Below are 12,215 nucleotides of genomic sequence, written 5' to 3'. Positions count from 1 at the left end.
AGCGACTGGGGCTGATCAAGTTTGCTTAGGCGCCAAGTCTCTCGATCCTTCCTTGCAAAGGCGCACGACCGGTCCAGCGCACGCCTTACGTCACCTCGCCCCTCCCTGTTCACCTCACCGCACCCGGCTCACGTGAACCCCTCCCTCTGACGGGCGGGCCCCAGCACAGACGAACCCCGTGGACCGGCCGCGAGCCACCAGAATACGAGATATTTTCCCGTTGGGTGGGGCCCACGGAGCGCGTCGAGGCAGGCCTATAAATAGCCCGCGCACGCCCTCCCATCGGACTTCCGATTTCTCTCTCTTCTTTCCCCCACACATCGACTTTTCTTCTCGACCTCTCGCTAGTCTTCCCGACTCGAACAACTCCGAAGCACACTAGCCAACGAGATAGCGAACCCTAGGAACCCAGTGGCCATCTTTGGAGCGGCCATGACGGTGGATCAGAAGCAGGCCATGCCGATGCAGGCGCAGGCCATGCAGCCCGGAAGGTGAGATCATCCTTCCAATCTCCCGCGATTTCTTTCGATGTGCTCGTTTGTTAGGGTTTGGGCGTGTCGAATCCAGTGGGGAACGGGTGCCTGCACATGGATCGGGGTCCTTGGATGGTCGATTTCATGGGGGCTTGTTCGATTCTCTGGTGGGGGGTTTCTGATTAGGGTTCTGGATTGGTAAATTGGTGTGGGATAGGCTTCTAGCGCCCCGTGGTGAGGGCTGTTGGATTTCTCGGTCGGACTGGGCCAGCCTGCCCGTTAATTAGGGGGATTAGGGTTTAGGGTGGTGGTCCGTGTACTTGGGATCGGTCGTTTTGGTTATTGGTTTGTAGGCTGAGCTTAATTTAGGAATTTTATTTTGGGTGTGGTATTGAGGAAAAGTGGGGCAATTGGAGCTCCTGGATTTGTACTTGTAAGACTAGCTGTTCCTTGCAGTGATGATTGTTGATTTGGTTAATGTGAAGAATAACATAACCCTGGAAGTTGTGGAAATCGCATGCTTTTGCTTGCTGTTGGCTACAAAAACTAGATTTGTTTGTAACATTTGGGTCAAGATTAGAATTTTTGGGTTGTGAACTACTGTAAGATGGGATTTTTTGGGAGCATAGATATAGATTTGAACTTTTGGGGTTAGCATTATTCACTTAATGTTGGGTGAGAGTTATAGCTATGGTGTGTCATCTCCACAGAAACATGTGTGCTGTTTGACTCATATGCCTGTCTAACTGTGCTAACTCTGTTTCTTCATCTTTTGTCTAATTGTTATACTGTTAGTGTTTCTTTGTTTATCCAGTCTCTGATACATATTATGTCTGTCTGTGTTGTCTTTTCGGTAATCTAGAACATTTGGAGCAGAGGGCAGTACTGTGGTGCTTGGTTCCGTCAGAACAATAGGTATGACTGCTTTGATCACCTCTTGTGAACAGGAAATATTGACTGCTATGTGTCTGCCATGTTCCGACCCTGTAAAACCCAGGACACAAATAACAGTTTGTGTTTCAGCAGGAGGCCGGGCTTTTTGCTCGAATGAGTACAAGCTCTCGGTCAAGCAGAAACCCCAGGGAGATGCGCCACCAATGGCCTCTAATCTGTGGTTTGTTTAACCGTTTTATGTCTGGCTGCTCTCTGTGCTAGAGCATCTGGCTAGCAGCCCTGACTGGTAGTGTTGTTGTGTACTTGTCCAGCATTCGGTTAGTTTTGCCTTCGTCATCTCCTACATATTTTTACCTGCTAACTTTGTATGTGGAGTTGCAATGGTGCCAATGACTCAAGTAATATCTGTTCCTGTTAAGATGGTTTTGTCCTTGCTCCCTGAAGGATAATAATGTGTTCGAAACTTAATTAATAGTAGCTTGTTTAATGAGTGAAATGGTATCTGCGCACAGGAACTTTTGATCAAAACACGAGAAGCTAAATAGTATCAGTTTCTGTGGAGATGATTGTCATGTAGGAACATATGGACATCTGTGGGTGGTGGTGCGTGAAATAGTAACCTGTTTCTGTGGAGATGATTGTCATGTAGGAACATCTGGGTGGTAGTGAGTGAAATAGTAACCTGTTTCGGTGGAGATGGTACATTGTGTTTGAACGTTGTCTTATTTTGGTTGTTCTTGATTGTTCTCTACTTGTTCATCGCATGGTTTCTGTAAGCCTTTTCTGTTTACAGGTACATCTGTTGGGTCATTTCGTTTTATTGTGTACTTGTTCATTACATTTTCTTTTGTGCAGTATTTTACACGACGACAGATATACTAAAGTGTTTCTTATCATTTAGCAGGAAGAAGCGTCCTCGCAGATTGCGCGATGGGCCAACCTCAGTGGCAGCTGTCATCCAGCGGTGGGCTGAGCACAACAAGCAGTTGGAGCACGATTCTGAGGGCGCGAAGCGACCAAGGAAAGCACCTGCTAAGGGTTCAAAAAAGGGCTGCATGAAGGGAAAAGGAGGGCCTGAGAATACACACTGTGGATACCGTGGAGTGAGGCAGCGTACTTGGGGTAAGTGGGTTGCTGAAATCCGAGAGCCGAATCGGGCCAACAGACTCTGGCTGGGGACCTTCCCAACTGCAGAGGATGCAGCCAGGGCCTATGACCAGGCGGCCAGAGCGATGTATGGAGAAGTCGCCCGCACCAACTTCCCCAGACAGAATGCAGTGGCCTCTAGCCAAGTTGCTTGGGCGGCAACCCCTGCCCAGGTTGCTCCATCAGTTGTTGAAGGTGTTGTACATAGCACATCATGCGAGTCAACGACAACATCAAATCACTCAGATATTGCATCCACCTTGCATAAGCCGGAAGTATCCGACCTTTCAAGCTCTGTGAAGGTGGAGTGCCCAGAAGTTGTGGAGGCTGGTTCACGTAGGTCTGAGATGGTATCTGGTACTTCGCATCAGCATGAAGACAGCCATCCCAGTACCCAAGCTAGCACACCCAATGTAGGTGACAAGGAAGTCTTCGAGCCACTTGAACCTATTGCCAACCTTCCAGAGGGTGATTTTGATGGTTTTGATATTGATGAGATGCTGAGAATGATGGAAGCTGATCCACAGAATGAAGGTGGTGCTGGTGCTGGCATGGAGCAGCCCTTCTACTTTGATGGGTTGGATTCAAGTTTACTGGAGAGTATGCTCCAGTCGGAGCCAGAGCCATATTCCCTGTCTGAGGAACAGGACATGTTCCTTGCTGGCTTTGAAAGTCCTGGTTTCTTCGAGGGCCTGTAGTCAGTGAACTGAATTTCTGTTTGGCCTGCTAGCCAATGATCCTCAGCCCATTTCATTGCTGAGCTTGTGGAGGGCAAACGGTCTATCATAATTTGGAGAAACCTTTGTTCTGTAAGGCCAGAACTGGTGATGTAAATAGTTCCCACCTTGTGGAAGGAAACGAACAAGGGAAAAAAAAAAGCACGTGCTTTGGTTTTCGGACAACTTATTTGCCACCGTTACCTTTTCTGAGATCGTCTGATGTGAGAGCCACTGTTTGCTGAAAATCGTTTGCTTTCTGCTCGTTCTTTCGACGCTCGTAGTTTCTTTGGACGTTAGATAATTTGGATGATATTTTTCGAAAGAATTGGATAGTAATTTATTCCAGTTACGACGTTCAACCTGCCGGATAAATGAAAGCAATGGGCGCTGCGATTTTCCTAATCCGCAAAATCGTGTCGACAGGTCACATGTTAAATAATGCAATCAGGACGTGCAACTGTGGCGCAAAGCCAGCGCCCTTTGATTAATCAACTAAATGAAAACAAATCGAATCTGGTGCATCTTTCTATTTCATAATTCATATAACAGATTACATCGTAGGAGTACAAATACTTTTGTCATCCAACTTGAGGAAGCTAGGAGCCTAAGATGGCATTATCAGATCCTCGCGCATATCCGCTGGTCTCCTCAGCCACAGTCTGCCAACCATCCACAATTTTCTCCGCGTAGGCTGCCTGCGAGTGAGCGTACAAACATACAATATATGAGCTTATTTGCAGGGGTCAACAAAACGGAACAGACAGACACGACTAAGGGCGTGTTTGGTGGCCAGCCACAGCTGGCCACGCCACAGACTGGCGCCGATTTACAGCGCCACAGCCGCCACAGACTGGCACGGCGAGCTGTGGCGGCAGACCAAACAACCCCTAACAAATACCCAGCAGAACGCCTTGCCGGGTTAATCAGATGAAAGGGAAACTCGGCAAAGGCATTGAAAGTTTTGAGACTTCATCTTCTAGAATAGCATCATCGCGGAAAATAACGAAATAACGCATCGTCGAAGGCTTGAAGCTGTACCTGGCTTGCAACAAATCCTTTTAGCATCGCCAAAAAATCTTCTTTTCTTTCTGTGTCTAGTCGCTGGAGTTCACTTCTGTTATTTTCCTGCATGTTATTTGATAAGGTAGTTATCAGACCTCTCTTGTCTCACCAAAGCGAGGTTTCATCAGAAGCAGCGTGCAAATCATATAGAAGCAACATTACAGTTGCAACATGACAAGCCAGAGGGAAACTTTTCTGTTGTTATTGCTATTTATTTATTTCATATTGCGTTAGCTAGGCGCTCAGCATCAACGAAATATGGTCCATGCAAGAGCAGAATATATATAGAAAGTAATTGAATCTCAAGCCTCATCAGGAGTATTATATTGTGCTCCATCAAATTTGATAATTATTGGCCACAGTTACGTGTCATATTGTCTATTTTGGTTCAATCGATGAAAACTAGTTCCTTCTCAATATTGGATATCCACCAAAGTTCAATGATATTGTGGAACAACAAGGGAAAAATGCAGACATTTGAAAGCTGACAGACAGAATCTACTTCAAATTGATTTTGCATAAGAAAAAGGACATGAAGGTAGCTAAAGTTACATGAGGCTAGAGGAGTAATGGAGCAAGCGGTTAATGCTTCACCAGTTATCGCTCTCGTCATGGTTAACAAGCAATACTTTTGGATAAAATGAGCTTTTGTTACCTTGATTCTCTCATACTCTCTTAAAGCACAGAACTTAGCATCTTCAGTAGCCCTAATTGTTTCCCTTAGCTCTTCGACTCTGCGAATCCTAGCTCTATCACCACCAAATATCTTTGAGGATGCAGCTTCGAGTTTCTCAATCCTTGACTGTAATGATGCCAAATCTGACATAAGTGTTTGTACAGTCAATAATGCACTTGCCCGATCAGACAATGCAGTGTGGACAGACAGCATTATGCTTAAATGTTCATGCAGCGTATCCTGCCAAAAAGAAAGGAACAAAGTAAGATCATGGCCAGAAGTTCTACCATAAGCCACTTTAAAGCAGTAGAGATTATCGATAATGTAGTCCACAGGCGAGAATTTCTACCAGATATTTAACAGTTTGAGCATTCAGATCTCGGCATGCCCTGCTAGCTTTAACAGCTGCAGTAGCTACGCATCTGCTGTCAGCTGCTCTTATCCTCTGCGAATCATACATTGCCTCCTCAGTCTCAAACTTTGTTAGTCTAACAAATGCCAGTCCAAGCGCTCCCATTGTTTCACCCATATCTTGTTGGGCCTTGACGAGTGCTTCTGCCTGCAGAGAAGACAGAAAACTTGATCAATAGCTTCCACCAAGACATCTTCAGTAATTTTCAGCATAAAACCAGTTTTCTGTACAAAAATCTACCATCGACTAATGTTGCCTCACATTATCAGACACGCAACAGTGTGGCCCTTGTCATATTCTGTACATGATAAACATGACCACGGCTAGAATCCTCTCGCGTTATTGATTCAAGAATGCATCCCTTGTTAGAATATATTGATGAATTACCCTATTACCTTTTCGAGAGTACTTATCTTTTTTCCTCTTTTGTTAGAACATGTTGGCCCATTATTCTAGTTCACCATGCCAATGTGTACAACATATCATATGAAAAGTTATCAGGAGAAAATGAATCCCAACTGAGTTAATTCTGATTTACAACTAGTTAGGCTTAACACACTAACATAAGCCATCAATTCACAGCTTCTTCTATTTCCCCCCGTTCGATTAAACCACTGCGCAGGCCAAACAAAGCATGTGCAAGACAATTCATAAGTCATAACTTCTGCCGAGACTACCAACATAAAAACAAATTATTACCTCAGTGAGTGAAGAAGAACATCAGGATGGTGGAACAATATGTGGTATCATTCTACTAATATAATAATAATCCTCTGCATGCTCTACTGCATATGCTGCAAACAGACACTCTTGGTCCTCTTAAAATGATCAAACATAAACATTGAAGCATGTAAAACCTCTTGTAATGTCAAATGTCTATAGTGTCCAAAAGGAACTAAACTTAACACGACCTGCAGAGTATGATGCTGAAGGAGATTCATTGACCATACTCCTATGTCATGAAATCCAATGTGTTTAGGTCAGTATTGTAAAGTTTTTCAATGGGGATATTGGGGGTTAAGTTCATCTTCAACCGAGACAATGAATCACCAATTAAACACTCTCCACTAGTTATTATTTATTAATTAGTAGTAGAATAGAAGAAATCCACTGCCTCACTGATCAAAACTATGAGATGCGGCCTCCACTAGTTTTGGCATCTGAGGAGAAGAAATCACCTGTTGTGACGCACTGGTGAGATGCTGCTCCCACTCCTGCAGCTTCCCCTTCTTCTCCAGGAAGTCCCTATCCTCCTCCACCAGTGGCGGCTTCACGCCGCCCCAGTCAGTGACCACCGACTGCTTGAGCTCTTTGAATATCCTGAGCAGGTCCCTGCCGCCCTTGGCAGGCTGCACGACGTCCTGCGGAGCAGCGACGGCCTCCTCCCCAGCGATGAGCTGGCGCGGCAGCCTAGCCGCCCCATCGAGCATCCGCGACGCAACATCAGTGCTGCCTGGAAGCGGCATCTTGCCCTCGGTCTGCAGGAAGACGCGCAGCTCGTCGCTGGGCCCGATGGCGGGGTGCTCGGCGAGCCGCCACAGGTATCGTTCCAGCGCGGCGCGGCGCTGCGCCACGAACTCGTCCTTCTGCATGACCTGGCTCTCGACGGTGTTCTTGTCGGGCCGCGGCGGCACGAAGTGACCCCGGAAGGCCTCGGCGAGGCGGTCGGCGAGCGTGACGAAGTCCCGGAAGCGGCGCCGCACGGCGTGGCGGCGCTGGGCGGGGTCCCCGCGGCGGACGCTGGTGACGAGGTAGGAGACGTAGGTGGGCGCGGATCCGGGGACGAGCGAGGTGGCGGCGGGCTCGGCCTCGGTCTCCGGGTCGGAGACGGCGAGCAGGGAGTACTCGGAGGCCGCCGCGCGCGCGGATCTCGGCGACGCGGAGGAGGGCGAGGAGGCGGAGCGTGGGGAGGAGGAGCCGGCGCCGGCGCCGGTGGCGTCGGCGTAGGAGGGCGGGTCGACGAACGAGGAGGAGGAGGTCGGGGAGAGCGTGAAGGCGGCGGCGCGAGCCGGAGGGGAGCGGGGCGAGCGGGGCGAGGCGGCGGAGGCGGAGGAGAGGAGGGGGTCGAAGGTGGAGGCGACGGATGCGTAGTCGGAGGCGGCGGCGAGGGGGAGGGACTCCATGTCGTCGTCGCCGGCCGCCGGCTCCGGCGGCGGCGTTGAGGACATCATGGCGAGGATCGGAGAGGGAGAGGGTAGGCGGAGCAGATGTGGGGTGAGCGGACCACGGAGACGGCGGGCGGCGGGCTCCGGCGGTTTGTTGCGTGTGCGGTCTCTCGCGCGGTTGGGATATGGACACGCTCACATGGCCCCCTCGTGGTAGCGTAGGATACCGTGCATTCAAGCAACAGGACCGTTTATACTTCCCTACCGTGCAATAAACCAAGTCGATCCACAATGGCCATTTTCTTCTACCACCCAGCTCAGATAAAAATCATCTCCACCTCAGACGCCAACTAGCACAAAATCTGGGAAGCCGACACTGGTTTGAAATTGAAAGATAGAGTTTAGTGTTCAACAATTTTTTAAAATATATATATACATATGGAAAATACTCCCTCTGACCGGATGACCGGACGATGGAAGAAAAAACATCAAATGTTGGCGAGAACAAAACTACTGCAGATATTTCATCTCGATTCCATTTTCATACATGAGACAAAAACAAAGAAACATGTGCTACCATCCACATAACTTGCTATCAATCTTTTCTCTTCGTGACCAAAATCACCATGTCAGTTTGTCCTCACCTACTTTGCTTTTTCCACTCATCTATGCAGTAAGCAAGGTCCATAGCTGTTGGAAGTGTTGGTTTTTTTTTACTTTTACATAGTTGTTAGTGTTGCTTTTGTTCACCTTAGATGTTGAATTGAAACACTCCTTAGTGTTTTTCATTTGCTTGCCACAAACCTTTTCATGTTGCAAATCTTGGACATACACGATACATGTTGCACAATTAATTATGTTGCAATCATGGATTTATTGTTGTGCATGTGTATACTTTTTGTTGTGATAGATTATTTCATCTTTTTTAATGTAACCATGGTCATTAATATAATTATGTATTCAGTTCATATTTATAGGTTAGATTTGATTGTTTTCTATACAACATATTTTCCCGCTCTTTAGTTTTACTCTTTGTAGGACATATATCTATTGGCCCACAAGAAGGTTTGGACAGTCCCAAATATAAGGCTGAACATCGAGACGTATCTCACATGGAGACCATGGCGCAGGACGGCATGATCTACATGGAAAGACAAGAATTAGTCAAGGATTAGTAAAGTACTCGTTGTAATAGAGTATGGCTTCTCTAGCCGTATCCGACTAGTATTCTTGTAACCAACCGACCTGTAACCCTGCCCCCGTGTATATAAGGCGAGGCAGAGACCTCCTCCAAAGCAATCCAATACAACTAACACACATGACGTAGGGTATTATGCTATTTAACGGTCTGAACCTGTCTAAATCGTGTGTCTGCATTTACTTTTGAGTTACTGATCTCAACGAGCCCACTAACCAAAATACTACCTCAGGCACCCCCCTCGGTAGGTTGCCGGGTCTAAACACCGACAGCTGGTGCGCCAGGTAGGGGATCTCACCGAGAATCCGTTGGCGAACTTGATGGCACAAGTCATCATAAAGCCAATCATCGCGTTCAAAGGTGCGACGTTCGTCTTTGGCTCCTGGGTTTGCGTTGTAGATGGTGCTAGAAACTTCCGCCGCCACATCGCGCCGGCCCTGGAGAAGAAGCAGTCAACCATAAAGCTCCATCGCGTAGCGCTGGAAGACCTCGTCAAGAATTTCGATGAATTTTCAATTTCTGACCTGGTCAGAGGTTGGGGAGACGAGTCCGAGTACAATTTGACTTCTTCCTCCAGCCAGATTGACTTGCATGAGCCAACGCAGCAGCCATCGTGTGAGTTGGACTACTCTCAGAGTCGATTCCCATTCAGACTCCGTAACACGGCCACTGTCTATCAGACGTCTCTTTCCAGATTGCAATTCGACGCGGATGAGATCGAGGACCGTGATTACTACTCGTATCCAGACAAGGAAACCCCTTTATTAGGTCCACAACATGGCCTGATAATCACATCAACTCCACAAGGCAGATTTGTCTACTGACCCAATATGAAGCCACTCGCTCTCAGTAGGAATGACGACTCGTGCCTCATTGCCTACCTCAACACCCTCCCGTACCAAGAGGGAACTCCTCTGTCACCCATCCTAGAAGAAGGTGGCTCTATAGAAGTCATCACCTCTAGTGCGGGAAGCTTCTCACCAGAGCGAGAAGTCTTTGTGCTCCTTGCAAATCAAGATGGTGATCAAGAAGAAGAGCAACAAGACAGAATCCTCGACACGAACATCATCCAGATGATGTATCTCAAGATGAACACACTGCTGATATTGTTGGGGAGGAAACTGAAGTTCAAATAACTCAACGCTAGGAATGCTGCGAGAGCAAAGCGTCGCTGCCGTCTCGCAGTAAATCTACCCATCCAGATTCTGGATAGAGCTTTCGAAGAAGTTCAGACTCATCATCACCATACTCCTCTAGCCACCATCGTATCCATAGATCTCATTACTTGCGCGATGCCCTAGAACAAGTACACTGATCAAATGGCGGACTTGGCAGAACTCGCATATGAGCAACTTGATCGCATGAACCCCATACAGACAGTTCAACCCACCAAGTCCACTACAAGAAATGCGTTGATCTATGATGAAAATTTTATGATATTTGTTCTCATCATAGATCTATGATATTTCTAGATCAAAATGTCATAAAGTTTGACATCTGAGCAAATTTAGTGATAAAGTTACGGAACGTCATAAAATGTGCCACTGTAGCCAAAAAGAAATCATCACTCGCTGTAAAATGGTGGTTTTAAGACGATATAAGGTATGTGAAAACATCATAAACCAACCAAGGTCCCACTGTCAGTGTTTAGACCCGGCAACCTACCGAGGGGGTACATGTATGGCGGAACCACCCAAATTAACATGGCTAAAGCACACTTAAGTCGCTTAACACGCGATCATGTACTTTAAACAAGTCAACTTGGTCGTCCGTCGGATTTCATCCGATACACCACTTAACTCAGGATCGAGAAAGCAAGACTCGCTCGAAGGCGAGTGGTTACAAAGATTACAACAGTCCATCCAGATTAAACAAGTGCAGCAATTTATTACAACATCAAGTTCGAAATTCAACAAAGTTTGTAGAGTTTTCAAGCGACAGAAATAAATAAGCGGAAACTAAACGTCATTGCATGATATCATGAAGAAGCCGATTATGACATCAATAATCCCTGTCCTCACCGTCCGAGGAGGGATCCCACTCAACCGTCCAACCAAGAGGAAGTTGGGTAGGCCAAGTGCCACTTCCAGCAAACTCAGGGGTATCAACATCACCTAAAAAGATGTGCCACAAACAAGGCTAAGAAACTATGCTCAACAAGACTTAACCGACAGGTGGTAACTACTCCACCAACTTCTAGACATGCAAGGCTTTTTGGCTGAGGGGTTTGTTTTTGCCAAAACAAACTAGTGTAGGTCCGTACTTTCAATATTTTAACCACCAGTTATAAGTTCATTTACCCGTCTAAGTTAGCAACTATACTAAACAAGCATAGTTTTCAAGCAATTTATGACAAGCATCAATTAAGATCATCATCAAATTCCATTCTTACTTATTATAGCATAGCGATCAAGTAGTCCCAAACTGTGAGAGGCAGACGAATCGATTCAAATTTCTTAACCATGCATGGCGAACCTAATCCCACGACATCCGTGCACCGCGAAGGGTCGCTTCATTTGCCAGCCATCCCCATCAAATCCCCAGACTCGTGTCAGGCCCACTTTCCTTGGTACAAGGCTCCATAGACCCGACATTTGCTGTTCTATGACCGTACTTGTCACCACATGCAGCCGCAAGGGAACTCCGTTCTAGAGACAGTGGAACAATCCGCTCACGTTCCGGTTCAATCAGGTACTAGGCTTCCCCATCCAATACTAGGTATGAGATTAGTACTTTCAAACACTTTATCACGAACACTATCACATCTCGATCTTACTCCAGTTTCATGTAGACAGACGGGGCAAACCATTGAGTACCGAACATAAGCCCGGCCCCGTCCATCGTCCTTATAGTTGCAACATAAGTAAAGCAATCAACTCGTATAACTCGCGAGTGACAGGAAATCACTTGACTTTTACTGAGTCCTATTAAGAATTGCAACTACTCGACTTAACATACTAGTGTTCAGATCAGGGGTACTATATTCGTGCATCTATGGTTTCAATCAACTCCTAGAACGTAAATGCGCAATCAAATAAATCAATTGTATTGCAAGTATTTAAAGATAGGAATCATGCTCCGGGGCTTGCCTGGAATCCAACACTAGGTTAGTGTTTGTTAGACGACACTCGCTTGGCGAGCATCTCTCATCTCGGCACTTGCTTAGTCCTTCCATCTTCAGGATAGGTCCACCATACACCGTCTTCGAGTTCGGTTCCATCATCACGTCTTTCATGTGGTTTATCTAGCGTATCTAGATGAGATGCAAGTGCATGAATACGAAGAATGGTAACATGAGATGCATTACATAAAAGCATTCAGGACAAGCACAAGGTTACACCACAAGACATAAGTACTTAGAGAGCAAGTTAGTTAACTAACTATCACTCATAACAAGCATGGCACACTAGTTAACTAAAGTCAAGCTATTGCAAGCATTTAACAGTCAAGAGCTAATAAAGCATAGCATCATACAAGAACTAGGGTGATGGTGCTTATCAACATGGCATACATAAGTGCATCACATAACT

At 46.5% G+C, this 12,215-nt stretch overlaps 2 protein-coding genes across 3 annotated transcripts; one reads left to right on the top strand and one right to left on the bottom strand.

Moving 5' to 3' along the window:
- The first annotated feature begins 293 nt into the window (after window positions 1-293).
- LOC101773766 (dehydration-responsive element-binding protein 2B) lies at window positions 294-3,426 on the top strand. 2 transcript variants are annotated; one of them, XM_004962352.4, is made up of 2 exons: window positions 294-491; window positions 2,272-3,426. In XM_004962352.4, the coding sequence occupies exons 1-2, from the start codon at window positions 433-435 to the stop codon at window positions 3,209-3,211; spliced, it is 999 nt and encodes a 332-aa protein (XP_004962409.1). In that variant the 5' UTR covers window positions 294-432; the 3' UTR covers window positions 3,212-3,426. The 2 variants fall into 2 exon arrangements, with proteins under 2 accessions (XP_004962409.1, XP_022681189.1); XM_022825454.1 differs by having other exon boundaries at window positions 2,269-3,426.
- A 258-nt stretch (window positions 3,427-3,684) lies between these two features.
- On the bottom strand, window positions 3,685-7,718 carry LOC101773348 (sorting nexin 2B). Its single transcript, XM_004962350.4, has 5 exons — window positions 6,561-7,718; window positions 5,320-5,529; window positions 4,950-5,210; window positions 4,271-4,357; window positions 3,685-3,927 (listed from the first exon to the last, which is right to left on the bottom strand). Exons 1-5 carry the CDS (start codon window positions 7,551-7,553, stop codon window positions 3,829-3,831), a joined length of 1,650 nt encoding a protein of 549 aa, XP_004962407.1. The 5' UTR covers window positions 7,554-7,718; the 3' UTR covers window positions 3,685-3,828.
- Between the last annotated feature and the right edge of the window lie 4,497 nt (window positions 7,719-12,215).

This window comes from Setaria italica, chromosome III, assembly GCF_000263155.2.
Source record: "Setaria italica strain Yugu1 chromosome III, Setaria_italica_v2.0, whole genome shotgun sequence".
Classification (NCBI taxonomy): Eukaryota; Viridiplantae; Streptophyta; class Magnoliopsida; order Poales; family Poaceae; genus Setaria; species Setaria italica.
Note: the sequence above shows the minus strand (reverse complement) of the source record. Positions and strands in the feature narration are given on the sequence as shown.

Excerpts from the sequence above, each read along its gene's own strand:
- LOC101773348 (XM_004962350.4), bottom strand. The coding sequence starts at position 7,553 with ATGATGTCCTCAACGCCGCCGCCGGAGCCGGCGGCCGGCGACGACGAC. Across the intron at positions 5,211-5,319 it reads CTCAAACTGTTAAATATCTG|GATACGCTGCATGAACATTT; the intron begins GTAGAAATTCTC and ends TCTTTTTGGCAG. Across the intron at positions 4,358-4,949 it reads GAGAGTATGAGAGAATCAAG|GAAAATAACAGAAGTGAACT; the intron begins GTAACAAAAGCT and ends AATAACATGCAG.
- LOC101773766 (XM_022825454.1), top strand. The coding sequence starts at position 433 with ATGACGGTGGATCAGAAGCAGGCCATGCCGATGCAGGCGCAGGCCATG. Across the intron at positions 492-2,268 it reads CAGGCCATGCAGCCCGGAAG|CAGGAAGAAGCGTCCTCGCA; the intron begins GTGAGATCATCC and ends CTTATCATTTAG.